Source organism: Fusarium odoratissimum (assembly GCF_000260195.1).
Source record: "Fusarium odoratissimum NRRL 54006 unplaced genomic scaffold supercont1.17, whole genome shotgun sequence".
NCBI classification, from domain to species: Eukaryota; Fungi; Ascomycota; class Sordariomycetes; order Hypocreales; family Nectriaceae; genus Fusarium; species Fusarium odoratissimum.
Window position 1 is genome coordinate 558,680 of NW_022158703.1, and position 26,356 is coordinate 585,035.

General features: G+C 48.2%; 12 protein-coding genes across 14 annotated transcripts; 8 read left to right on the forward strand and 4 right to left on the reverse strand.

Annotated features, from left to right (window-relative positions):
- The first annotated feature begins 409 nt into the window (after nt 1-409).
- FOIG_10167 (uncharacterized protein) lies at nt 410-1,986 on the forward strand. Its single transcript, XM_031210467.1, has 2 exons — nt 410-1,479; nt 1,552-1,986. Exons 1-2 carry the CDS (start codon nt 625-627, stop codon nt 1,714-1,716), a joined length of 1,020 nt encoding a protein of 339 aa, XP_031059945.1. The 5' UTR covers nt 410-624; the 3' UTR covers nt 1,717-1,986.
- Nucleotides 1,987-2,071: 85 nt separating this feature from the next.
- Nucleotides 2,072-3,114, forward strand: FOIG_10168 (uncharacterized protein). Its single transcript, XM_031210468.1, has 2 exons — nt 2,072-2,684; nt 2,736-3,114. The coding sequence occupies exons 1-2, from the start codon at nt 2,211-2,213 to the stop codon at nt 2,766-2,768; spliced, it is 507 nt and encodes a 168-aa protein (XP_031059946.1). The 5' UTR covers nt 2,072-2,210; the 3' UTR covers nt 2,769-3,114.
- Nucleotides 3,115-3,853: 739 nt separating this feature from the next.
- Nucleotides 3,854-5,698, forward strand: FOIG_10169 (feruloyl esterase). The gene has a single exon (XM_031210469.1). The coding sequence runs from the start codon at nt 3,885-3,887 to the stop codon at nt 5,559-5,561; it is 1,677 nt and encodes a 558-aa protein (XP_031059947.1). The 5' UTR covers nt 3,854-3,884; the 3' UTR covers nt 5,562-5,698.
- Nucleotides 5,699-6,637: 939 nt separating this feature from the next.
- FOIG_10170 (uncharacterized protein) lies at nt 6,638-8,747 on the forward strand. 2 transcript variants are annotated; one of them, XM_031210470.1, is made up of 2 exons: nt 6,638-6,810; nt 6,926-8,747. In XM_031210470.1, exon 2 carries the CDS (start codon nt 7,197-7,199, stop codon nt 8,658-8,660), a length of 1,464 nt encoding a protein of 487 aa, XP_031059948.1. In that variant the 5' UTR covers nt 6,638-6,810; nt 6,926-7,196; the 3' UTR covers nt 8,661-8,747. The 2 variants fall into 2 exon arrangements, with proteins under 2 accessions (XP_031059948.1, XP_031059949.1); XM_031210471.1 differs by having other exon boundaries at nt 6,928-8,747.
- A 449-nt stretch (nt 8,748-9,196) lies between these two features.
- On the forward strand, nt 9,197-10,122 carry FOIG_10171 (uncharacterized protein). Its single transcript, XM_031210472.1, has 2 exons — nt 9,197-9,361; nt 9,457-10,122. Exon 2 carries the CDS (start codon nt 9,603-9,605, stop codon nt 9,930-9,932), a length of 330 nt encoding a protein of 109 aa, XP_031059950.1. The 5' UTR covers nt 9,197-9,361; nt 9,457-9,602; the 3' UTR covers nt 9,933-10,122.
- Nucleotides 10,123-11,475: 1,353 nt separating this feature from the next.
- On the forward strand, nt 11,476-13,189 carry FOIG_10172 (uncharacterized protein). Of its 2 annotated transcripts, XM_031210473.1 has the most exons (3): nt 11,476-11,744; nt 11,797-11,901; nt 11,956-13,189. In XM_031210473.1, exons 1-3 carry the CDS (start codon nt 11,657-11,659, stop codon nt 13,140-13,142), a joined length of 1,380 nt encoding a protein of 459 aa, XP_031059951.1. In that variant the 5' UTR covers nt 11,476-11,656; the 3' UTR covers nt 13,143-13,189. The 2 variants fall into 2 exon arrangements, with proteins under 2 accessions (XP_031059951.1, XP_031059952.1); XM_031210474.1 differs by having other exon boundaries at nt 11,797-13,189.
- A 707-nt stretch (nt 13,190-13,896) lies between these two features.
- Nucleotides 13,897-15,042, reverse strand: FOIG_10173 (uncharacterized protein; the record flags this gene model as incomplete). The annotated part of the gene is made up of 4 exons (XM_031210475.1): nt 13,897-14,154; nt 14,208-14,578; nt 14,628-14,763; nt 14,812-15,042. 4 exons carry the CDS (start codon nt 15,040-15,042, stop codon nt 13,897-13,899), a joined length of 996 nt encoding a protein of 331 aa, XP_031059953.1.
- A 256-nt stretch (nt 15,043-15,298) lies between these two features.
- On the reverse strand, nt 15,299-16,927 carry FOIG_10174 (uncharacterized protein). Its single transcript, XM_031210476.1, has 3 exons — nt 16,477-16,927; nt 15,921-16,422; nt 15,299-15,870 (listed from the first exon to the last, which is right to left on the reverse strand). The coding sequence occupies exons 1-3, from the start codon at nt 16,828-16,830 to the stop codon at nt 15,584-15,586; spliced, it is 1,143 nt and encodes a 380-aa protein (XP_031059954.1). The 5' UTR covers nt 16,831-16,927; the 3' UTR covers nt 15,299-15,583.
- Nucleotides 16,928-19,106: 2,179 nt separating this feature from the next.
- Nucleotides 19,107-20,708, forward strand: FOIG_10175 (uncharacterized protein; the record flags this gene model as incomplete). The annotated part of the gene is made up of 2 exons (XM_031210477.1): nt 19,107-20,276; nt 20,329-20,708. 2 exons carry the CDS (start codon nt 19,107-19,109, stop codon nt 20,557-20,559), a joined length of 1,401 nt encoding a protein of 466 aa, XP_031059955.1. The 3' UTR covers nt 20,560-20,708.
- A 436-nt stretch (nt 20,709-21,144) lies between these two features.
- On the forward strand, nt 21,145-22,850 carry FOIG_10176 (uncharacterized protein). The gene is made up of 2 exons (XM_031210478.1): nt 21,145-21,603; nt 21,651-22,850. Exons 1-2 carry the CDS (start codon nt 21,214-21,216, stop codon nt 22,800-22,802), a joined length of 1,542 nt encoding a protein of 513 aa, XP_031059956.1. The 5' UTR covers nt 21,145-21,213; the 3' UTR covers nt 22,803-22,850.
- A 99-nt stretch (nt 22,851-22,949) lies between these two features.
- On the reverse strand, nt 22,950-23,555 carry FOIG_10177 (uncharacterized protein; the record flags this gene model as incomplete). The annotated part of the gene is made up of 1 exon (XM_031210479.1): nt 22,950-23,555. One exon carries the CDS (start codon nt 23,553-23,555, stop codon nt 22,950-22,952), a length of 606 nt encoding a protein of 201 aa, XP_031059957.1.
- Nucleotides 23,556-23,924: 369 nt separating this feature from the next.
- Nucleotides 23,925-24,895, reverse strand: FOIG_10178 (uncharacterized protein; the record flags this gene model as incomplete). The annotated part of the gene is made up of 2 exons (XM_031210480.1): nt 23,925-24,571; nt 24,667-24,895. The coding sequence occupies 2 exons, from the start codon at nt 24,893-24,895 to the stop codon at nt 23,925-23,927; spliced, it is 876 nt and encodes a 291-aa protein (XP_031059958.1).
- Between the last annotated feature and the right edge of the window lie 1,461 nt (nt 24,896-26,356).

The window sequence follows — 26,356 nt, forward strand, 5'->3', positions numbered from 1 at the left end:
CAGGGCATCAGGCGTTTATCTGATGGCTGGGTCTCAAAACCCCGGTTATTGCCAGATTAACGGGCGTCTATCACTTCGTTAAAGCAAGGAATTCGAGATGAAACGCTTCAATGACTTGCTTTAGTGTTTTGCTATTTGTTAAACAAGTCTAGTCTAGCCGTTGGGTTTTGGTCTTGGGTGTCTTGGCTGGTGATGCATGCAATTGAGGTTACACGTCAATGTTACACAGTGTTATCTGTACGCGCGTCGAGACAGCAACGATCAGTTCTCAACCTTCATACGGGGTATTAAGTATTGTTCTTGGTGTATTTTGAGAAGGTTGGTTCACAATATGTCGCATTTGGTTGAGACAGTCTATGCTTTGCGACTGTTGTACGGAGTAGGAGTGTTGATGACTTGCTGTTCGTTAGCTGTAGACTCTTATCGCGTCATGGTGCGACCGCAAAATTTTCCGCGTCAGAAGCCAAGCGGCCCGTCCCATCACATCCAAGCCCAATCTCACCGCCATCGATTATCTTTACTCAGATCTCAAACACAGCCCAACGTTCGTCGCATACAGGGTAAATGCCTGCCAATGCTCAGCCTAATTGACAGCGACACCTCACGTCATTCAAGCGCAGCGAAATGACCCAAGATACGACCGTGCCAAAATTGGTCACCGTCATAATAACAACTTCGCCAACTCCATCCGCGCCATCGACGGAGCTTGTCTCGGCGGTTATCAAGTCATTTGAAGAGCATTGTCATGCTTTAACATTATGTAATGTTATTGTTGTTTTCGACACTTTTGATCAGATAGTTCCGACAGCGCGATTGAAGAAAGGACAAGTCACGCCTCAGCAAGCAGCATATTTTGACGAATACAAGAAGAATGTCAAGGAACTGATACTCACAAAATATCGCCATTTCGGTGCTAAGTTCACCCAACGGCGTGTTACGGCGGAGTACGGTAGTCCCAACCCCCAGAACACCGTTGAGTACACGATATCGCAAACCAGCGACAAGAAAGTCACCTTTATAGAGCCGTCGAGACGACTAGGATTCGGTCTTGCAGTCAGATCAGCCTTGAGGGTAACTCAAACTCCTTTCGTCTGGGTGCAGCAGCATGACTGGGCTTTGGTTGCAGACTTACCCATGGAACCTCTTGTACAAATCATGAAAGCATACGATTCGCACCTAGAAACTCCCATCAAGTATATCTGCTTAGCTGCTATTCGTATGCTCTCACATGCCATATCCGAACAGCATCCGGTCCTGCGAGAGCTATCATCATCTCTTACACAAAGATACGAAGATCCGACACATCCTGGTGTCAAGATACCCTTGACACCGATTTACTTCTGGCATGATAAACCCCATCTTGCATCAACAGCACATTACCTCGAAAGGGTGTTTCCCTCACGGTTGGCTATGCTGCGAGGAGACTTTATTGAGGACAAGATCGGACAAAGAGCTCGCGCTCAGATGAAGGAAGGCCTCGTAAGTGAACCTGTCACATGGATATAGGCGGAACTTGCTGCCATGCGGAAAGCAATTGCTGATGTCAAGCAGTTCACGAAATGGGCTACTTGGCTTTACTACCCTGATGACGGGAAACAGCTATGTCTGAAACACCTTCAAGGGAGGACTTGGGCGGGTGCTGAACGACAAGCTGATAGGGCTGCTATGTGGAGAGAAAGGAATGAGGCTGAACGGGCAGCTCAAGACGACGGCTGATCTGGGAGAGATCAACAAGATACCCTGATTGATAGACAAAGCCCGTGATTTATGATGTCACAGCAACTGAGTTACGATAGGAAGCATAAACTGCCGAGCGAGTTTATGCAAGGTATCCCAGCCCTGGACCATGACGGTGATGTCGGATGGCTTGTCCGATCTAGCATTCGGATGCCCTGACCCTAATCGGCTTTCCCCGCATGACGCTTGACTCGCGCAGCGGTTAAAGAAACTTCCAAACATGAACCTCTTTTATAACAGGATCAGGACATTATTAACTAAGTAAACGGCGCGTGCCGCATTCAATTGCCGATGGATCTATGCGGGGTGATAACCCCTCACCTCGAGCCGATCACCGTTCTCCATGATCGGTGAATCATCATAGCGACTTGGCGATCTGGAGAAAAAGAAGGATAAAAAGAGTTTATAAAAGCGTAGAAGGTCCAGTATGAATCGGCTGTGATAGACAGTCTAAGGACAATTCAATTGACACAATGAGACTCTTGACTCCCCTCATCATCGCCTCCAATGCTATCCTGGCAGCGTCCCAACTCATGGGAACGCCGTCCTACGAGTATCTCTATACCGTCAATGCGACCCTCGGCGAACGTTGGCCGATTGGCGACTACGGTCAAGGTAGCCGCGTTGTAATTCCCATCACCGGCGGAACCTTCAAGGGACCCAAGCTTTCGGGAACGGTCACTAACCTTGGTGCCGACTGGGGTCTCACCGACACTAAGGGCGTTTTCTTCCCCGATACCCGATACAACCTCAGGACTCATGATGGAGTTGATATTTATATCCAAACTTCTGGTCCGACGCAGCCTGATGGAAGGACGTTGTTGAGGGGCGTTTTTCAGGCGGCGCACCCGGATTATGAGTGGTTGAATTATGTCCTTGCCGTTGGTGTTTTGCAGAGGCCACCTGCTGAGAGCAAGGGCAAGTATGTTGTTATTGACATGTGGGCAGTAAGTAGTCCTTTTTATTACTCCGAGATAAAGATGCTGATCTGGAATTAGATGGTGTTGCCAGACTGTAACGGAAATTGCTAGGGCGAGGCCGACGGTGATATGGCCAGGATGGACATTAACTCTCTATGGATGGACATGGCGTGATTTGATACACCCTGGTAGAATGTCACCGCCGTGATAATTCCGATATGAAAAAGTCAAAAAGGTGCTACAAAGTTCAGATGATCGAACTAGTTGTGGATCTGGGGTATTCCCATCGTTAATGGGAATACGAATGTATGGAAATGGCGATAAAGTTCACAGGGGTTGTACATAAGAATTAAATTTACAACTTCACTTCTTGACTCAATTTCTGAAGAACTCGTGAGGCTGCAAGAACACATATCAGCCACTTTTCTTGGAGTAGTGATAATGAAATAGATCTACAGGGATGCAATTGCCGTGTTCCGTATGCTCACAACTCACCCGTCATAAACAAAAAGGATGTTGCATTGGGAACCTTTTTGACGCGCAATGATTCGGGTTGTTATCCGGTTCCTGAACAGATGAACAATGGTTCTTACTGGCGACAATTATCGATCGGCTAAGCAGGGGTTGTATGCTTGTCGGTGCTAGAAGAGGCCGTGAGACTAGGCCTGGATTTTAACATTTACAGTTGAATACACCAGGAAATCACCCTCTTGGCGGTTTTTGGATCGTCAAACTTCAAACGCCGGCGGTATTAATTGACCCATGATTTCACATATGAACACGCAAGATTTAATTTAACAATGGCCTCATTCCAAGAAGTCTGCAGCGCCCCTAATAACAGAACCCATAACGACACTAGTCTCCATCTCAAGTAGATTATCCGGACCGATATCTCTGCCCATCCTCACAACGACTGACTCGCAAACTCCTCCCCAATCCATTTACCCCGTTCATGCACCCCGGATCTAGTTCCCAACCAGGCCAGCCGAGGTTTCAAGGCCCCTTCTCTTCCCCTCACGAACCCAACTACCGCCCTGCCAAGCCATCCTCAATCCGCGATAGCACTCCCATGGTATTGCCGAGGGTTGCTGATCTGGTAGGGATCAACGGCCTTTTGCTGCTTCAGGAATCATCCGCGTATTTCGTCAAAATTATCAAAAGGTTCCCCCGCAAAATACAAGGGCCAGGGTTTTGGTAAACGTTTATGCGGGAGACGGATATAAAATAATGTTGTTCGCCGGCCTTGTTCTTGTTCTGGGCTTTATTCCCCAGGTTCTCAGCGACACCTCGACCGATATTTGTTTACCGCAAGATAATATGCGTCCTACATTTTTGCTCTTTTCGGGGTTGGGGGCCTGTGCTGCTGCTGGCAAGGGTGATGACTTTGCGGCTAAATGCGCTGGTTTCAAGACCTCGCTGAAGTTGCCCAACACCAAAGTCTGGTTCACTGAGCACGTGCCTGCTGGGAAAAACATCACTTTTCCTGACAACCACCCAACATGCACGCCCAAGAGCACCATCACTGATGTTGAGATCTGCCGTGTGGCTATGTTTGTCACTACTGGCCCCAAGTCAAACCTTACCCTTGAGGCTTGGCTTCCTTCCAACTGGACCGGTCGATTCTTGAGCACTGGAAATGGTGGAATGGCTGGATGTATTCAGTACGATGATGTTGCCTACGGTGCTGGCTTTGGCTTTGCTACTGTCGGAGCTAACAACGGACATAACGGCACTTCAGCTGTCTCCATGTACAAGAACTCGGGAGTCGTGGAGGATTATGTTTACCGTTCAGTTCACACTGGAACTGTTCTCGGAAAGGAGCTTACAAAGAAGTTCTACGGCAAGAAGCATACTAAGTCTTACTATCTTGGATGCTCAACTGGTGGACGACAAGGATGGAAGGAGGCGCAGAGCTTCCCTGATGATTTCGATGGTATTGTGGCTGGTGCTCCCGCTATGCGCTTCAACGGTCTGCAGTCCCGCTCTGGAAGCTTCTGGGGTATCACTGGCCCCCCTGGAGCACCTACACATCTCAGCCCTGAAGAATGGGCTATGGTTCAAAAGAACGTCTTGGTTCAGTGCGACGAGCCACTTGATGGTGTTGCAGATGGTATTCTCGAGGATCCCAACCTTTGCCAGTACCGCCCTGAGGCTCTTGTCTGCAGCAAGGGTCAGACCAAGAACTGCCTGACTCGACCCCAGATCGAGACAGTCCGCAAGGTCTTTGGTCCTCTGTATGGTAACAACGGTACATATATCTACCCTAGAATTCCTCCTGGAGCCGATCAGGGTTTCGGCTTTGCCATCGGCGAGCAGCCTTTCCCTTACTCTACGGAATGGTTCCAGTACGTTATCTGGAACGATACCAAGTGGGACCCCAACACTATTGGACCCAATGATTACCAGAAGGCTTCTGAGGTCAACCCCTTCAACGTTGAGACATGGGAGGGAGACCTCTCCAAGTTCCGCAAGCGTGGATCCAAGATCATTCACTGGCATGGTCTCGAGGACGGTCTCATCAGCTCCGACAACTCAATGGAGTACTACAACCACGTCTCGGCAACAATGGGCCTCAGCAACACTGAACTTGATGAGTTCTACCGATACTTCCGTGTCAGCGGCTGCGGTCACTGTTCCGGCGGAATTGGAGCGAATCGCATTGGAAACAACCGCGCCAACCTGGGTGGTAAGGAGGCGAAGAACAACGTTCTTCTCGCTCTTGTCAAGTGGGTTGAGGAAGGCCAAGCACCCGAGACCATCACAGGTGTTCGCTACGTCAACGGTGCTACCACCGGAAAGGTCGAAGTTGAGCGTAGACACTGCCGCTATCCTTACCGTAATGTCTGGGACCGCAAGGGTAACTACAAGAACCCCGACAGCTGGAAGTGCGAGCTGCCCAAGTAATTGACATGTCAGCGGGATGGTGCGGGTAGCGTCGATTATATAACATTTATTTCATAGCATACATATAGCAGGTTCGTCGTAAATAAGATGAGCTTTTACATAACACTCCTCCCTCAATGGTCGGGATAATTCGGTACCGAGCACCTCCGCCAAGGATAAAGTGATGTCAAGAAAAGCGACTAGTTACAAATTACCCCAAGGAAACCACTTCCTTGGAAGACTCCAAAACACGGGGAAGGATATGTGCTGTCAACATCAGTCATTTCCCCAGACGCGTCGTTGGCCAGTTGCATGTCGGCTAGTCATTCAACACGAAAGGTTAATACCGCCAAGACACAGAATTCCCCACGATCTTGGACAATCAAGAGGAAAAGTCGGAGCATCTGAGTCAAAAACAGTGAGAAATTGGGTTTCTCCCCCTCATTTCCCCAACCTTTGCCCCCACAAGATCCTGAATCTTACTCCAACCAATGCGCCCTGTTGTTCTGGAGGGCGCGAAGCTGGGCGAGTCAGGGTTTGGATGCAGGAAAGTGAGGCGCGCTACTTTCTAGAACACGTAGGATGCTGATCAGTCTCCCCTCCCACCAAAAAGTACATACAGTACCCGTCATGGATCCTCCTCTTACCAAGATAAACGGGAATAAACTCACCGGCACTTCTCAAGTCCGCCCGACCAGAGTCTTACGATGCGTGACCACGGACAGACCGTCCGCCTCAATGGCGATAGACTCAACACAATTACAGTACCACCGAGACTTTTTTTTTTTTTATCTCTCTCCAATAGCAATACATCTATTGCGCCGGTGTCGGATACTACGGCATGTTGTAAAAGACTGGGCGACTCCACAAAATGGCCAATGCATGTGTCAAAACAAGCCATTTTTCGCGTAACGGAAATGCTGAACCTTTTTTTACGTTGAATACCGCCGGCAGATTTTCCAACAAGGTTTTTTTTCCGTCTCTCTTTTGCTCCGAGACCGTATGAGGCGGAAATAAGCTTGTTACTTGGCGTCCGATTTAGCCGTGTGCTAGACCGAATCTTTCACCTCGAGCCAGGACTCGAGAGCCTCATTTCAACGACGACTACTCTCCAGCAGAACATATATACTGAGCACTTTAGACAATTGATGCAAGACACCGTTAAATCAACCATGCCATTCTTATCTCCGTTCCACCTCATACTGGAGATCTCTTGTTCATCTCGTTTGACCAACCAATTCTCATTGAGCAAAGATCGCTGACACATAACGTAACACCAACTCCATTTTATTTTTTCTTAATCCACGGCCCCGTTTCTTTTCGCTCGGCCCTGGGACATTCCAATGACCTGATGGTTTCTGAAGATTTGCTAACTTTTACGTGAGAGACTCACGTTCCCCCATGGGGCTCCGCGAGTCTTTTTTCTTCCGTGCAAGAGATAACGAGACGAGGGTTTTTCAGAAGGTCTCCACGGAAGATAAACATCTGGAGACTTTTGGGCTTGGCGGATGTATATAAGATTTGGTATCGCCCGATGTTGAGTTGAGGTTGGTCTTCATCTCGTCAAACTGTCGCTGATCATAACCCGCCACTATACACCTTCTTACCTCGCATTGAGGTTTTATTACTGGGTACGATTATTTTGTTTTATTGAATATGGGCGCTGAAGATAAGACGACAAAGACTCAGCCTGAGATGGCTCAGCCCGAGCATCACCGCGCTGCATCCATTCGCGGCATCGACGGCGATGAGATCAACACTATCAACGATGGCGGCGACATCATGGACACCAAGGAGCAATCCGACGAGCCCGTGCAAAATATCTTCAATCAAGGCGGCAAGAACTACAGAACACTCGGCAAATGGGACACAGTCTTCGTCCTCGTCACCAACCAAGTCGGTCTTGGTGTATTGTCCCTCCCCGGTTGTCTCAAGGTCCTCGGCGTCGTCCCCGGTATCATCGCCATCATTGGCCTCGGTTCCCTCTCTGCCTACACTGCCTATGAACTCCTCCAATTTTACAGAAAATATCCTCACGTTGTCAACGTCGTTGATATGTGCGGTATCATTGGTGGTAGACCGCTTGAGGTCATTGCGGGTATTGGTTTGATGATCAAGGTTATGATGACCTGTGCATCTGCCAGTGTGACATTATCGGTTGCTTTCAACACCCTGAGCAACCATGCCTTCTGTACCGTCAGCTTCGTTATCATCGCCGTCGTCGCTTGCTGGGTCCTTTGTCTGCCTCGAACCGTCAAATTCGTCTCACAGTCTGGTATCCCCTCCACAATCAGTATTCTAGCCGCCGCTCTTGTCGTCATGATCAGCTTGGGTGTCGACACTCCCTCCCAGGCCCCTCCCGGATGGGATCGCGAAATCCAGGTCATCGGTAACCCAACTTTCCGACAAGGCCTCAATGCCTGTCTCAAGATCTGCTACGCCTATGCCGGAAACATCAGCTTCGTCTCGTACATGGCCGAGATGAAGAATCCCAGCCGTGATTTCCCCATGGCTCTGGCTTGCCTCGAAGTCTTCTCCATTACCCTTTACACCATCGTCGCCGTCGCCATTTACTGCCTTGCCGGCGACTATACTACCTCTCCCGCTCTTGGATCCGCGCCCCGAATCCCCGCCAAGGTTGCCTACGGCGTCGTGCTTCCTTGCGTGTTCGCGACAGCCATGGCTTTCGGTCATACCGGCATCAAGTACATGTATGTTGTCGCCATGCGATCCATCAAGGCTACCCACCAAGTCACCGACCGAAGTGTCAAGTCTTGGAGCATCTGGGTTGCCTGTGTGACCCTTTACTGGATCATTGTCTTTGTCATTTCCAACGCCATCCCCATTTTCGACTCCATCCTCTCCATCTCCTCCGCCACCACGATCGCTTGGTTCACCTTCGGTCTCAGCGCCATCTTCTGGTTCCACATCAATAAGGGCCAGTATACCAAGAACTGGAAGAAGATTGCCCTTTGCATCATTAACGGCATGCTTATCGTCCAGTCATTGTTCATGAACGGTGGAGGCTTGTGGTCTTCCATCACCGAATTGTTGAACATCTTTGAGAACGATAAGAGCTCCATTCGTGGCGTCTTCTCATGCGGTGACAACTCCATTTAGACACGAAAGTCAAGAACTTTATAGATATAGATATTATGCAGCAAGTATATAGCGATTGAATGATATATGATGATATTATTATTACTGCTTCTTCCGTTACAAAGTTGTTAAGACTGGATTAAAGATCTGCATCCACTGAGCCCACTGAGAAAATAATCCGATGAGTATGTGGCTACTCAAACCATTCATGAAGCCTTGCCAGCATTTCAACCCGACAATTCTAAGCTCGTACCAAGTTGCACCTTCATTTCTGGGGTCCATGCTTATTGATGTTATTTAGCAGCGTGAAGAGAGACAGCGACAGGCATTGCGAGTCTTGCCACAATGATTGACTACCACGGTATGGACTAGCTAGACAACGTGATAAAACTTGACCAGCAAGGTGGAGCTGGGAAGATCTCGCGATGCTTCGGGCCGACCAATGAAGGACGAGAGTGGCGAGGCGCTGCAGATCTGAGTCACTGTCATAGGGCTGAAGCCAGCCATTACGTTGAAGATTGCTAAGAGTTCTCAGGCCCTTGAAAGCTCATTCTTGATACTTTAGTGGTGCTCTGGCTGATTGGTCCCTTTCGCACGTGGAAACGAAAGTTTGAATGACATCGCAAATATGAGGCATGACGCCTAATTCCATTGAGACTTGATTATTTCGGTCAATCTCAATGGATTCAATTATATTGAACATGGCAACAACCCTTCCTTGGGTAAATTCGTTTTGACATGAGGGCATACTACTCCGTGAAAGTGGGGTCAAATACGCGATACGAGCGATACGGGATACGAAGGCTGACTTGATCAGCCTGTCTATTTAATAACAGTGGCTGGTCTCCAGTATTATATTGTCAGTTCGTCAATATTAACAGTCGAAAATCTTCCGCTATTTCAATTGCCCTTCTAGTTCCTCGATTTTACCAGAGCCAGACGACTCAACCGTTGGCCTACGTCATGATCACCATCGCTTCCATTCGACCCCGTGTGTCGACCTTCCGCTCACTTCAAAGACTTTCAACCATCCAAACCATCAACATTTCGTCAAAATCACCGCTTGATCAAAGGAGGATAACAGAGGAGCGCAGAAAAAGCAAGGCTCCGCAAAATGAGAGTTTAGAGCCTAATCCCTCCTACCCAGCTTTTAGTCTCAACTCTCTGGGTCTTAGCAAAAGAACCAAGGTGGTCGTAATGGTAGTTCTGAGCATCTTTGGTACCATTGAGACTTGGGTTTGGTGTAAAGCCATCTGGAAATGGAGAAAGGGTCGTCAAGAAGCAGAACAGTGACCCTCTTCCGGCCATGCATCACAGATATCAAACTTTGATTGCTTCTTCCTTGCCCTAGCCATATGCATGTATTCATGCCTAGATAGGGTTGTGTGCTATCACTAGCACTAGCTTCCGAGAATAAACAGTCTGTCATCCTCGGGAATGCATGCAGACGCATAACCATTGTTACAAATAGTACGAAATGATTCTCCTTAACACAAGAAAGCAGCTTTGGGGCGAGGGATACGAGATGAAAGCATCTTTGATACATGACAATATTCCACAAGTGGTTTGGAAAGTTTGGAAGCTACAGTATCAACGTCGTACTCTAGCTACGCAGCTCCTTCTCAACTTTTGAAATTGGCTGAAGGGATGAAGCCGAGATCTCTAGGGCGCTGAACTGGCGCATCTCGGTTGACTCAATTAAATGATCCTTTGCTCGGAGCAGGGTTCTGGGGAAGTGGTGATGTAGCCGAGTTAGGGTTGCAGCGGTGGGATAGCGAGGGACTGCCGGTGCGAGTTGGTAGAGATGTTGAAGCAACGCGCGCGAAACTCAGATGGAATGATATGTCGATAGTAGAAGTTTGTGTATGCTATAGACCTGCTGGTATTGCCTTGGCTGGCAACGTACATCCTGTGCTCTTGCTTTCCCTTGGTATGCATATTATGTCACTGGCCAAATCTGCCATAATTGGCCTTACCCTTGTATAGCGTCTGCTCATCCAAAAACCCTCACTGGTGAGTTTTGGACCAGCGCAGGCCTGTTGGCCTTCCGTTCCTCGTATCCCATGCTGTTCATCCTCCCATGGCAAAATTGGGAGATAAGGAGCAGATAAACTGACATACGACTAGCTGCTCAAATCTTCAAGTTTCCTTTGCCGCTAAGGTAGTTATAAAATCAGAGATTCGTCCTCTGTAGGGTACATCAATGTCTTTTATTTTCACAATTGGCCATCTCGAAACATCTGACTGGTATTTTCCGGGTGCGGGCCACGCGTAATTTAGACGCGCGTATTTCCTAGTGATTTTATACGACAGCTCCTTGAAGGTAAAACAGCACCGTATCCTAAGATTAACCGCCAAAAAATGAGACATTAATTAAACGAACTTTAATCTTAAGAAGTAGTCTGGTATCCAGGTATTGCATTGACCACTGGACCTGATTTACTACATGGATCTCCTGGGTGACATAGATAAGTCCAACGGCCTACTTAAACAGCATCTCAAGAGACGTGAGCTTGTGAATGACTCGGCCGGTGATTTTCTTTTTCAAGGAGAAGATGGAACCTTATAAACTGGAAATGAGGGTCGAGTCTAGACTTGCTTGACCCATGCTACCTATTTCCCCGGCACCTAAGCGAATCCATAGCGCAAGGATTGCGTAATCCGTGCTCTCGCTTCCTCGTGTTTATTGCTTCGCCTCCTTTGACCTGAATTTCCTGAAGCAATTTTTCGGCCCCGTTCCTGGACTAACCAATACTGCGCCTCGTTGCTAGCCAGTTAACCCCTTTTGACAGATAATTCGTCATTTAATTCGGGAGAGTGTCTCAGTCAATACGAAGAGCTCTTGCTCGCTCAAATTATCGCGTACACGTTTTTATAAAACTCATGAGCATTTTGGACTTGATACCAGACCTCGCTGTTCGATCTTGCTCCGTTGATGAAGAGATAAGGAGTCGAGTTGAGTCTTTCCTCCGGGCTAGCGCTAAAGTCTATTCCCCGCTTGACGTTCATTGGGCGAGATGAAAGCCTCCTTAGTCAAAACGGTCGCTGTAACTTCGGCCTTAGCAGCTGTTGTTCACGGCATTGATGTATCATGGGACGACGACAGTAAGTCAACAGGTCTCTTCATTTTCGCTGCCCAGTAACTTACCATATCCAGAGTCTGTCAAAGAAGCTGCTAGTGTTGTTGCGTATGGCTTAGTAAAATACTATACTGGCAACAATACCGGTGATACACCAGGCAACCTGCCAGATCCCTATTACTGTAAGTCATGATGAGGAGGAATACATGTTGACTTCAGCATCTGATTCGAAACAGGGTGGACAGCAGGGGGTATGTTCGGTACATTGATCGACTACTGGTGGCTTACTGGCGATGAGAGCTACAACAAGATTACTACACAGGCTATGCTGCATCAGGTCGGAACAAATGACGACTATATGCCCGATAACCAGACCATGACAGAAGGCAATGATGACCAGGGATTTTGGGCAGTGGCTGCTATGTCGGCAGCTGAGCATAAATATCCTGACCCGCCAGCAGACCAGCCGCAATGGCTAGCACTAGTTCAGGCTGTTTTCAACGAATATGTTAGTCGCTGGGATACAGAGCACTGCGGCGGTGGAATGCGATGGCAAATATTCACCTGGAACGCGGGATATGATTATAAGAATTCTATTTCGAACGGTTGCTTCTTCAACATAGCTGCGCGTCTCGCCCGCTATACTGGCAATACAACTTACGCGGACTGGGCTGAGAAGGTCTGGGACTGGGAAACCAAGATCGGACTCATCAACAGCGCATACCAGGTCCGAGATGGTGTCCATTTCGAAGGGAAATGCCCCAGCTCCATGGATACCAACCAATGGACCTACAATAGCGGTGTTTACCTTTATGGTGCTGCTGCCATGTACAACATGACCGGGAAAGCTTCGTGGAAAACCCGAGTAGACGGCCTACTGGGGGACATAAAGAATAGGTTCGTGAAAAACGGTGTTATCTATGAGCAATTCTGCGAGGAGCATAAGCTATGCAACCTCGACCAACAGACCTTCAAAGGCTATCTCAGCCGTTGGATGGCAGCTACCGCACTGGTAGCTCCCCATACCTCCGAATACATCACACAGACGTTGCTATCGACTGCAAAGAAGGCTGCCGCTTCGTGTTCAGGATCACCCGCCTCGGGCTTCGCAGGCAAGGCTGGCACGGCTTGCGGCTTCACATGGTTGACCAACGGGTTCGATGGGATCGTTGGGGTCGGACCGCAGATGAGCTCTCTGCAAGCTATCATGTACACCCTCGGTCAGAAGGCGAGACCGCCAGTGACAACGAAGACTGGAGGAACGTCAAAAGGAAACCCGGGTGGTGGCCAGACGAGCATGGATGTCGACGTGTCGAAACCGAAATATGCAAAGATAACAATGATGGACAGGATAGGGGCGGGCGCGATAACATGTATGATTTTAGCCAGCATTATTGGGGGTTCTGTCTTTGCTACTATCTAAGTATTTCTTGTCAAATCAATTTTCCTCTGCTTCTATTCATCATAAGACTGAATAGCCTCTAGCTTCGTGTCATGGCTCGCGTAGAACTGAGAAGGTAGTCATTCCGCCGAACCATGGTAAGGCATTTTCCCCCATCCTTCTTCGCCCTCGTATTATCTTTCTTGTGAAGCAGCGCGCGGCTAGGATATGTTGCAGAGTCTATAAGTGTAAACTCACTAGGCCTAATCTTCAGTTATGCTTCCTGGGGCCCGTATAGATATACCTTCCAGCACTAATATATTTAGACAATCTCTGTTTAGCTGCCAACTGGTAGAAATGCGGCAGAATTTGGCACGCACTGTTTGAACCAATTGACGTGATTTAAAAAAGGTGTAGTACCCATACATTGAATTGAGAAGATCCATGTTCCTTAATTCATACTAAATGTGCAGCAGGGCAATCACTGTTTATATATGTACAGGCACGTTCTCTTATCGAATGTTCCTCCTTCTTGCTCACATCGCTACCAACTTGGTCTCCTAACACTATAAGGGGCAGCACGCTTAGCGATTGCTAATATTAATAAGCCCTCCTTCCAATAACTATGTTTCTTTATCTATCAGACGCTAAACCTTTATTTCTTTGGTCCTGCCGTAACTATCACAACATAGAGAAATAGACATCCACCAGGGAACTCTGCTACGGCCTTATCTGTAAAGCACCCAGGAAAGGTCGGCATACAAGTTCATGTCGTCTCGATTCAATCGTTCGGTGATCATCCACTCCTGTGTGTCGACGACAGTTCGAGTGTCTCAAATGCCACTGATCGGCCATGCCACCACTTGACCTTGGCGGATGGAAAGTTGGCACCAGGACCTTTCAATACCTGACCAGGATGCACCACGTTCAGCAAGACCAAAGCGATGAGCATCGGCAATGCATCAAGGTAGAGCTGGAACTCCTCGTGTCGAAGTACCACATTGTTGCTATTTGCACCACCACCGAATTCGACGAGACGAAAGATAACTCGCACCTGGTCAAACCAAATCAGCTATGGGGCGCAAACTTGTTATATGGGATACTTACCACGATGAGGACAAGGACTATGTAGACAACCCAACAGAGAGGCTTCAACCACCGGGTCCGAGTCTCTTGCTTGCCTATACGAGCATTAAGAGAAAGCTCGCGATAGAAAAGGCCGTGAATAACAAGAAAGACCACGACGCAGCCAAGCTGGATACCAATGCCAACCATATAAATATGCTGCCCCAGTTTAGATGTATCTGCATTGTCCGAGGCGAGCATGCCCCCACCAGCAGCCTGGATGATGAAGCACATGACATCGAAGATGACGAAAATTTTGGCGAGCCATTGTGCGGAGATGCCGGCCACGCGGCGCTGCGGAATGACGAGATGGACAAGACGGGCGACTATCATGTATATGAATGCATTAATCCCTGAGTACCGTATTAGCTGAGCATCGTACTTTCTAGATAGAGAACGTACAAATCGGTGCAAGTAGAAATAGAAGAGTCGAGACGGTGACGTAGGCCGCTTGCTGCTGGTCCCTGGCACCTAGGGCGCGAGCGATGAAACAGATACACTCCCAAGATGCTCCCATCACGATGACCCAACAGAATTTCTAGTTATGTCAGTCTGTTATTCCTCCAAGGCATAAGATGGAAAGTACCTGTTTGAGAATGATTGCTTGGGCCAGGTGAGCCACGGTGGACAAGCCAAAGGCAACCGCAAAAGCTGTGTTGTCTTCCCAATTGGGGTAGAATCCATAATTGGCGTTGCAAGAGTCCGGAGGGACATAGCCGCACTTGTCGGGCGCTGCAGTTGTGCACGAGGGTGTCGCTGATGCGACAATTGAAGACGCAGGGGCGAGTGTAGTGAGAGTCGGTTTGACGGTAGCCATTGTAGGTATAGAATAGGCGTTCGTAAGAGGTATTCGATGTTGAGATTTGGCTGATTGCTATAGAGAGTAGAGAAAATAAGGTTGGCCCTGCAGCTTCTTCTCGTGTCTTTATAACAACTCGCTCAACGCTCTTATTTGGGAGCCTCGCCAGGAGTCGTAAGCCATGTTGCAAATCGGCCCCTGACCCAGCATGATGGCACAACAATGCGTCGTTTTGAAGAAGGAAAGCGAGAATTAGTTACGCGTTCAGATTAACATGACACGAGAGGTGAATTCCAATAGGTTATGGACTGTAGTTAAGTGTCTAGGCTTTTGACTGTTGCGCACCGACCATCTGAATCTAAGGCCTGTGATTGGCTCGTTCGTCGCTTTCGTCGTTTTCTCAAAATAAGATCAAGAATGAGGGGCATCGAATTAGACCGAGCACTACTAATCCCATTCTAGGCTGCACTCGTTGCAGCTTCAAGGAGGCTGCGTTTGTTTTTTTCCCAATCCACCTCGTCCTTCAGTTCTATAGCCCTTTGAAACATCTCAACCGAGTCTAAACAGCAAGATCTCTTGCCTGACCCAAAGGCCACATCATGTATCTCTGTAACCCGTCAGGCAAACGTCTCCCGATATTCAAGATCCAGAACTGGGTGATCTTCTTAGAAAAAGAGAAACGCCTGCTCCTAGTGCCAAGAAAGCATTCTTCTAGCATATGGTTTAATACCAAGAAGTGCGCAAGAAGGATCTGGGCTCCGTAGTTGGAAGGGTCCGTGAAGCTGGCGTAGTCTTCATCGGTCATCTTATTTGTCAGAGCGTAGCAGAATACCATTTCCAAGAGTGCTGTTACTGTTAGTTAAGGTTTTAATGGTGAAGAGAGAACGAAAACAAACCATCTCGTGGTGATGTTTTGCTCAGTAGAGCTAATCTCTCTAGTCTTGAGAGGTACTGCAGCTCAGCTTGTCCTCGTAGTAATGGTTGAAGTATTCTGAGGGATGCGAGGAAGTCTTCAATTACTATATCATCAGTGACTCCGTGCTGCTCCTCCATATACTTCTCCATACTTCCAACCCACGACTCGCGCGTGAATTGACGGAACATGGATGTCCGATGGTCAGTTACCAGAGTAGTAGAGATGAGCATCCATCCACGCATCATGGCTATAAACTCCATCAAGCCGTCTGGCATGTAGGTAGACTGGAAGGTGAGGCCGATGATTGCAGCATAACGGGCGTCTGCATCGGCTGCGGTATGACAAGGTTGCGATAGGGCATCATTTAAGCCTCTGATAGCTGAGATTCTGAGATTTAGAGCTTGTACAGAGTAGTCGGCTTTATTGGACACAGTCAGGTGCTGAGCAGCAAGAGCTAGTATGCTTGAGGCCAGGAACTCATACTGTGGATTCGAGTCAGACACGTCATCTAGAGCCAGATTGACGACGAGACTTACCTTGTGTGAGAGCGCAGCCACATCTTGCCACACAGCTGAGGCACCATACGGATGCGGTGGATATGCTTCGGCGAGGAAGTGATGGAAAAACCGAAGATGATCGAGGCATACTTTTACTGTAGGCGCAGAAGGAACTGTCTGAGGATCAGGCAAGACAGCTGCGGGATAAACGCATGGTAAGCGCATGCGGCGACAGCCTTGACACTCGGGCCGGTGCTCAGAACACTTGACACGACGCCGCTTGCAATTGAAGCAGCCGCGCCGAGTCTTCGTAAAGCCTCTACCAGGGACGGGTTTGCGCCGTGGAGCTGTTGGTGGCGAGGAGGGCCTATCGTCGATGAGAGGCGAAGTCATGTTACCTGGGTGCAGTGTGCCTCGCGATAGAGAACATGCTGTTTTGGCCAGGGGCGGACAGCTGCGGAGTAGATACTCAGATTATGGATGCCTTGAGGAACCAAAGGCCCTTTAAAAGCGCTGCTAGCCCGCCACTTTTCCCCTTTGAAAATCTCTGTCCCTCCCAAAATCCCTGCTCCACATTGGCTTGAACAGGGATCTAGTACTTAATAAATATTCTTTATAAAACCTACAAGCGTTAATAAAGAGCCTTTATTAATATTACTAAATTAAAGAAATATTATATTTCTTAGTATATTTCTATTTCACTCTTTTATATTTATTTATTTAAAATGTTCTTTTTTTATGAAGAGTGACCTTTAATTCGGATGCTATAGTCCTTATAAAATTCAAGAGGTAGGAATATGTATAGCTTGAGGGTCCAGGAATAGACAGAAATGACAGCGGCCGTTAGCTCTGAGTAGCGAGAGGGGTTATCAAAGCAGACGGGCGTCGCTGGACAGCTGAACCCAAGTTATGCGAATAGGCGAGAGGGCTTGAGAGCGGCTATCTGTAGAAGGGCGTATCTTGCTTGAATGCATCTTATGATGCCAATGAACTAGCACAACAGCATTTTGTTCTTGTAACGAGAAGAATCGGCAGAACGGCCAGGTGGTGAAATACTCATGGCATGGATGGGCACCAAAGAACAGCTTCAGAGCCGAAAAGAGCTCATATTTCAGGAACGCCCTTAAGAAAAGGCATCTCTCCCACGGCTCTAGAGATAGAAAAGGTATCCGACTGCGATGTAGCTGGTGTAGCTTCCAGGGTTGGAAACTCGTATTAGAACGAGCCCAGGAATCGTTGACGGGCCATTCAGCTCTTCCCGGTAGTCCGTTTTTCCATCTTATCTTATACTCATGTGAAGACCAGGGGCGGCCATATTTGAGGGAAGGATTATTGAAAGGGTATGACAGCCTGAAGGTCTTAGAGTGTTCTACCCTCTCCTGTAGTCTTCGAGGTGAATAATCATTCGAGAAATGAGCTGATAGAGCCTCAGCTGGGTCGGTTTCTCGGAATTGTTGAGGGGGCTGGGGAAGTCTTGCTTTTTGTAATAACGAAGAAAATCATATTCCTGTTCGTCCCAATGAGTGGAATTAATTGAGCAAAATTGACCGCGTGGATTGTATGACAACTGACGTTTATGTTTTTGTCTTGGGTAACGTCTTGGGTCAAGGTCAGCGAGTTAGAGGAGAGCCATCGCGTCCTGGAGAAGACCTCCAGTTTTGTCAAGACTGGTAAGTTTCCTGATCATCCCCCACACGACGATGTGGCGATCAACAGTATACTGTTGGAGCATGGTGGGAGATGCTCTGATAAGTGACCTGATGCGGGCTGGTGACCCAAGATCGATGAGGATTTGTGTTCGGATAGGTGCTGGTAGCCTCGAAAGGAAATCCACCCTGAGTTGTGGGTGCAGGAAGAGAGATGCGATGGTTAACGAAGAAAGATTTAAGTGTGTTAAAAAAAAGTAGGATAATATAAACAGTGAGTTACTAGTATAGCAGGAAATTTTGTAGGCGAGCCCTAATTGTTTGGAATAAAGTTCGCCTCGCGCAATCTTCCCTCTCACGGTAGGGTTCTCTGTGAACTTCATACTTTGCATGTGATGAAGCTCCTCAGTGCAGCCCTCAGTAACTCTAATATGTAATGGCGCTTCATGATTCATCTGTATTCGCAGTGGAACGATCAGGTGGGGTTTTGTCAAATCGCAGAAAGGGTCAACACCAAGGCATCGGAATTATTCCGTCGTAAGTTTCTAAGCTAAGGTTATGTAAATCATATAAATATCGTAGCGGCACCGGTCAAGGCAACCCCTCAAAGCTGCTATACTCGTGACGCTGAAAAAAAAATAAAAGGCCGCCAACGTTGTATCGATTGGACCATGGAAACGGCTCCGATCAATTGTTGGTCAGACTTCCTATCTAATCTAGGTTTTCCTCATACCAGAATTTATGCTGTAGCGATTGCTCATGCATTTCGGTATAATGTCTAAGTTGTGAGCCAGATGTGTTACATGCAGTTGAGACTTGTGGCTGAGAGCTTATATCACCACAGAGAACTCAGACTTCCTATCGACTCCTCATTTCGAACGTTTCCCCTCACGGTAAGACCAATTCATAGATCTTATAATAACACCTGTCTTGACGGGATAACGGACCCCTCGTTCTTCAATTTCATTCCTTTCACTGACTACTCACGTCTTCTTGTCTTGCTCCTAAACGCTGCCCTTCACCATGAACCGCGCTATCCTCCTTGGTGCGTCGTTGTTTGCTTCAGTGTATGCGCAATGGCCATGTGGCAATATAGAGGAGAAACATCCACCTCTCACCTGGTATCACTGTGATCAAAAGCCTTGCCAGAAATTCTACGGTGCCGTCGTTCTGGACTCCACGCTACGTGAAACAAATTGCTGCGCCGGTAGCTTCAACATCAAGGATTTACACAGAACAGACTGCAAAAAGAAGGACAAAGAGACCTGCCCCGTGGATTGCTGTATCGAGGGCGCTGACTACCAAGCTCATGGCATATCGACCGACGACACTAGCCTGACACTGGACCTCGGCGCCAGCGCCCCTCATACTCCGAAAGATCTGATTCGGGTGTTTACTTTGAAGGAGGACGAGCGTTACCTGGCACCTCGTTTGATCGACCAACGCGATTCAGAGTATACTTTCGATCTGGAGATTCGAAACGTCCCCCCAGGTTACAAGGCCAGAGTGTCACTTAATTGGATGTGGCCAGATGGCGGTAAATCGGAGGCAAAGGGCGACAAAGCCGGTGCCAGGTACGGAACCGGGTATTGCGATGCTACATGCGACCTAGGCCAAAGGTTCGTCGAGGGAAGAGCTAATTACGATGGATGGGTTCCTTCAAAGCACGACCCAAAGTTGGGCAAAGGGCGTCTCGGTGCTTGCTGCGCCTCTTTTGTGCTATGGGAGGGAAACATAGAGTCTACGGATTTCAGCTTTAGTCCATGCCTTCCCCCGTGGTATCATACATGCAAGGATGAAAAGTGCTCAACAAGGTGTTTCGCGTTCGGCTGCAGCTGGAACCCTAATGGGAACCGCCAGAAACCGTTCTTCGGTCCTGGGCCAACCAACACTATCGACTCGACAAAGAAGTTCAGCGTTGTGAACCAGTGGTTCGCACAGCAGACACCAAGAGTAATTGCTATCCTGAAAACTAGGGCCACGTACTATATCCAAGATGGGAAGCTTTACCGCAGCGCACCATCTGACTACAGACCCAACGGTGCGCTGTTTAATACCATGAATAAAGCTTTCTGTAAAAAGATGGCTTCGGATTTCAAGTGGGGCAAGCGGTGGAGAAGAGCTGGTACATGGTGGCAGCGAGGTCGCGGCAACCAATACATGATGGTGCCTGTCTTCAGTTTATTCCGAGATGTCAGTGTTTTCTTCCAAGCTATACTGTGGACAAGACTAACCCTCTGAGTAGCGAGAGTATGACAAGATCTATCGTTTGGAGAATGACGGGAAAGAATTTGACGACTTACCTCGCAACGCATCTGTGACTTTCTCCAACTTCAGGATCGGCACGATTAACCAGACTTTTGTTGATATGCTTGACCCAGAATTGCGGCCAAAGGACTTGCCTCATCGGCGTGGTATCACATTTCACGAAAAGGATCAACCCAAGCCTACAGGTTGGGGAGAAGACCAGCTTTGAAGCACGCAACAGTGTTGGTGTTGTGCCTCAAGTTACACCCTTACCTCTATCGCAATTGCGATTCAATGGAAGAACACCAAAGGCCAAAGTTCATTCTGTTACATGATGGCAGGCTTTTGTTTCTGATAGTCAATATGAACAATCTATCTACTCAGTACTTGGATCCAAGTGACCTATCGCTCTGATGTTCCAAGGCAGATCATTTGACCGATTGCCGAATATTGTTACCGTGCTATTTATCGTTGTCCACCGATGTCGCCCAAAGAAGCAGGAATAAGCACTCCGCCGAGTTCACTAACAAGGAAGAGTTCTGACCTCTAAAGCGCCAGCGAATGACAAACAGATCCGAAATATTGGTATTCCGGAGTGCGGGGAATGCTAGTCCAGAAAACGGCCCTTCAACCCAAGAAGGCATTAGCCTCATGGGTCAATACCTGGGGTTTGCGGGGATTCCTTGACAAGACGCTTCCGATTTCCTTCCTTGACCGCACAAACCATGACTAGAAGCTATTAACAAGGCAAAGTTTGGCTAAATGTCGGTTGGCCGATGCCTATCCAAGTAACAAACTTCTACATCATGGAGTACAAAAACGCCAGACCTAGCCTCACGTCCGGAGCATGCTGTAGGCCAAGGACTCGCTGCATAGCATCAACATGGCGCTGTTCTTCACCCATCTTCTGTCTGTAGTTCTCTGGCTGCAGTCATGCTTTGTCCTCGCTGTGCCACAGCAACATGGCTCGGCTGACTTGAGCACCCTTCCGAAGGTGTCTCGGGTGAGAACATTCATTCTTACCGATATCCTCAATGAACCCGATGACTCAATGTCAATGGTCCGGTATCTGCTGTACTCAAACGAATTCGACACCCGAGGCCTCGTCGCCGTTACTTCTTGGTCCTTACGAAACGACACCCATCCCAGTGAAATCAAGAAGATCATCAAGGCCTATGCTAAGGTTGTTGATAAGCTGAACCAGCATGTTCACCCCGACAATCAATATCCGAAACCCGAGGAGCTATTGAAGCAAATTTCATCCGGGCCTCGCGTGAGTTTCCCGGCAGTCTAAATGGTCTCGCAAGCTAATCCCATCAGTCATATGGACGAGCGGCCCTCAAGGAGCCCATCAGCGACGGCGCCAAACTCCTCGTAAAGCGTCTTCAAGAGTCCAAAGAACCACTCCATGTTAGTCTTTGGGGCGGAGCCAACACTTTAGCTCAAGCGCTGCAGCACATTGAAAAGACAAAGAGCAGGAAAGAAGCTGTCGACCTTCGATCTCGACTAAGGGTTTACTCCATCTCGGACCAGGATGATACCGGTGCTTACATTCGCGTCAAATGGCCAGATGTTTTCTTCATCGTCAACGTACACGGTTACCGCGAATATCGACTTGGGACATGGACTGGTATATCTACTGCCGACAACGGCGCAGCCAACACAACAAAAGTGACAGACGGTTGGCTTACCCCCAACATTCGTCTGGGTCCTCTTGGAGCGGAGTACCCTAAGATTATTTACACAATGGAGGGAGATAGTCCCAGCTTTATTTGGAACATCCAGAATGGTCTGAACGTCCCTGGTCGACCAGAATATGGAGGCTGGGGAGGTCGATATACTCGTGTCACGGAAGACACTGACATTAACGAGTATGGCACATCAGGGGATGCTTTAATCAACACCAAGGGTCAAAGTTGGTTCAGTCCTTATGCTACTATCTGGCGCTGGCGCGATGCGTACCAAGACGACTTTGCTGCTCGTATGCAGTGGACTCTGGTCGATAGCTTTGAAGAGGGCGCTCACCCGCCGAGCATCAACGTCAACGGATCCATGGGCAGTGAGCCCCTGCGATTCAAGGTTGGTCCAAGGGACGCCATTTTCTTGGATGCCAGCAATACTATTGATACCGATAGTCAAGACGATTCATCTGGGCTTGACTTCGAGTGGTACTCTTATGCGGAGTGTGCATCGCCAATGCTGACCAGTCTTGCGGCGAACTTCTTCTCCGTTGATGCACTGTCGCCGCCAGCTGGAACAAACGGCACACTCGCTGTGAATGAAGCAGGTTTCAGTAACGTGGTATTGGGGCCAAGGGTCAGGATATCGACAAACTTGACTAGTTGGGAAGAGGAGCAGCCCAGTTCGGTCGACAAGGAATGGCATGTTATCCTTCAGGTTACCAACAACAAAGGCTCATATCCGATGCGAAGGTATCGACGCGTCATCCTGGAGCTCCCAGACTCGAAGTAGACAGAATGTATCTAAGTATCATAACATAATCGTTTATCTTCATCTTCGTCTTTACATCTATTAGTTCGTTCATCAAACGGTCGGCTGATTATCCTTCTTTTCCTTCAACTGGCCAAATTCACCATCTTCCTCCCAGCGCACTTCTAACTATCTTCCAACCTCTTGTAATCTTTCAGTGGCAGCAGCTTGTTTCAGGCATAACCGCAAGTCTTCATCCGGCGCACATGCCAAAGTCGCCAGTATGCTATCGTTCAGTGCCGGCTTCTTCAACTTCTGCGTCTCCCACATACACAGAACCGCAAACATCATTCCGGTTAAGAGACTTGCACCAGGAAACCATAGGTAATTCCATCGCACACGTGTAACGATTACCATGCTTGTTGCATTTCCGACCTTCGGGCTTACCTCTAGCTCTCGATCTCTTATCCGATTCGTCAAACTGAGAGCGACGTTGTCCAACGTTGCAGGTATGTCGCTTGATCGCCCAAGCCCAGACAGGAAACCAACAATGGACTGATTCATTCCTAATGCTGGGTATAACAGCTTTTTGGAAATTCTATCAACGTAGTCCCTATAGGGAGACTTGAGATCGCGGATTCCACCGAAGCCGTCACTCAAGACATTTTGTAGTGCTATAATGGTGGTTTGTGTAATGTTGAAGTATTGTTTCCGTAAAGCGGAGGCTTGTCGCTTGTAGTCCCGGTCTGGAATCTTAATCTGGAGATTGGATAGGTCCACTAACAAAATGCCCATGTCGAGACTATGGTTCGTGTACTTAATGAAAGCCTTCAAATTCTTATCATCGTTTGTGTAAGACTCTGGCTCTCTGTCCGTCCACGAAGACGCCACAGTTTCTTGTAAGGCTCCCTGAGAGAGTCCATCGTGATACTCGTTCACGCAGAGTGACAGTGCACATTCTCAGGCACTAACTTTCGTGTCTTCCCAAGGAGTCTTGTCATCGAGCCAAGTCTCATTTGAAACTAAATACTGTATATCCATGGCAATGGTGCTGAGATTGCCAAACGTCAAGGTCTGCCCTGGATTGGTTGTAACCCGAGCAGATAGGTAAGTATCGGGACATTGTTGGGACAAGTCTCGGCACTGACGACTTCCATTATGGTTTTAAATGCTAACATTCAGCTCTGGAATCTCATGGTCGAGGAAAGTGAAGTTCCGGCCGTTTACCCAATCAAAGTATGGCCTGGGGTTGCTCACATCAGGCAGGGTTTCCCCGTGCCCCAACACCCACGACTGATCATATGGTCCTGTAGCTCGAACACCTGAGGGGAGTTTCACGGGCCCAGATGACTTGGTGACATATCCTGATATGTCGCGACACTTGGAACAGACAGCGATGGAAGTGAAATTGGCCAAGGTACAGTTCCCTGTTGCACAGGCGAATGCTGGCTTCAGGTTTTGCCGTGTTGTGAAGGGTGAAAACCCATTCCACGTGGCCGCTTTCATACCCATATCTTCCTGGATGTTACTTGAGGTGCAATAGACTGAGAAGTTCATAGGCTTATTGTTAGGTTCTGGGAATTGAACGACACCTACTCCGACAAAAGCCCCGGTCCACGATGCGGCATCTAAACGAGTTGATCGGCTGATTGTAGGAACATTGCCATGGGTTTCAAGAGAACCATTACTGGACTGTACTACCTTGTTGTACTCTCGGTGGTCTAAAGTGCCTTCCTTATCTCTTATAGCTAAGACAGCTTGGGTAAAGGGTTCGAAAGCCAGAAGGGCAATAGCAGTCAGAGCACCGATCTCTATCCAGTGTCTGGCGGTTCACTTAGTGGTAGAGTCAATTACTGGAAAGAAACCACTTTCAGTCGACGCACGCAAGATTGCAGCAGACGCAGACTTCCCCAAGCTCCTCGACTAGCAGCATCGAAACGATAAAAGTCCACCAGTGGCTGTGCAGATCGACTCAGCCAGTTCCATTTGCCCTGGGACAGGCACATGCTGATAGCAAATGCCAGGCAAGCTCTTGATGTTCCAGCCAAGATGGAGACAGCTGTGTTGAGGGAGATATGAGTTTTGGTCCATTTGGATATCGTCTCTCCAGCTGACTGGTACAGAAGATAGATCATTGGTCCGAAGGCTATCAGACTGAGAGCCAATGCTGTGATCTCGAGTCCCCATTGGGTTAATAACTGTATCCATTTACTGTACTTTTGCTTTGTTTCTTGGATGCTGTGTCGGGCTTCGCAGTTGGTGCAAGGGGAGAAGATGCCGATGAAGTTGGCTGGGTTTCTGCAGTTTCAAGGCCGAGCCATCCTCTGACGAACAGTGGCTGCATCCAACTTGAGAATGAAGCGAACACTCGACAAATCGGGTGAGGCAATGCGCTGGAAGCTTTGGGCGCAAACACCGCCAACCTGTTGGGGTTTGCTGACTGCAGGGGGATACAAGCTGGCAGGACATGATCACTCAGCGAATCCCCATCTTTAGTGGGGAGGGTTTATCACAATAGATGCCATCGCGCACTGAGACCTTGCTACCAAAATCCTTTTTTAGAAGTCCTCTCTATTATTATTATTCTTCCACTGCATAAATCCGCTTGGCATTGGGGCTGAGGAGGCTAAGGCAGTTCTTAGGGTTGCACAAGGCTCTGTCAGAGAGTTCCAAAAAGGAAAACCTCAGCGAGATATTTTACGAGATGCCTTGTGACTGCTGCAATATGAGGGGTTAGCAATGATTACCGTTTCGGCTCTGCCCACTTTGGGGCTCTTTGCCATGAGACATTTGTAGCGCTGCCTGATCACTTTGCATCTGTTTTAAGAATTGAATAACGGTGTTTGAGATAGTTTAGATCTTGTAAAGGTATATAGTGTTTCATATCCTACTTTACGTAATGTAATGGAGATATCTAATTCTCACGAGCCTCTTCTAGAGCAGGCCCAGCTGTGATTTTGATCCCGCCTCTGCGACCGCTCTAAAGCCCGTCTCTCCAACAAGTTGTCAGACAGGGACTGGGCATGTTTTCGATATATGTTGATAAATAGCTTCTGGTTTGAATGCGGTACTGCACTGAATGATGCCGGAGTCACATCCTGGTGATTTATATTTTTCCGCATCCAATTCATTTTCCTTACCCTGAGGGGCCTAGCCAACCACTATCTATTGCTTGTGAAGAACTAGTGGAACAAAGTCAACGGTGTCTTTCTCACTACCTTGCATTATCCAGGGAAGGATCTTTGCTTTTAGACGTATCCATGTCCTGGCCGACTTCAGCTAAGTACAGCGACCAAGCAGCCTCATCCAGGCGGCCCGGTCACACAACAAACTCGATAGTAACTCAGTGAAGCTGAAGCTGAGGCGTCTCCTGGTAGGTATGCAAGAAAGTATTAGTGCCCCCAGGTCTTCTGCTTCGACAGCAAACACCCCCTCTTTCTTCGATCTCGGGCCTAAATCAACGACTAAGACTATCATTGGCTTCTGGATTTTACCAAGACAAACAAGCCGCTTGACTTGTGCTACAGTCTATATCGAGTGCTGGCTCAGGGCTGGAAGAGAGTGCAGGGCATACTCGGCGGGTGATAATTTGAGCA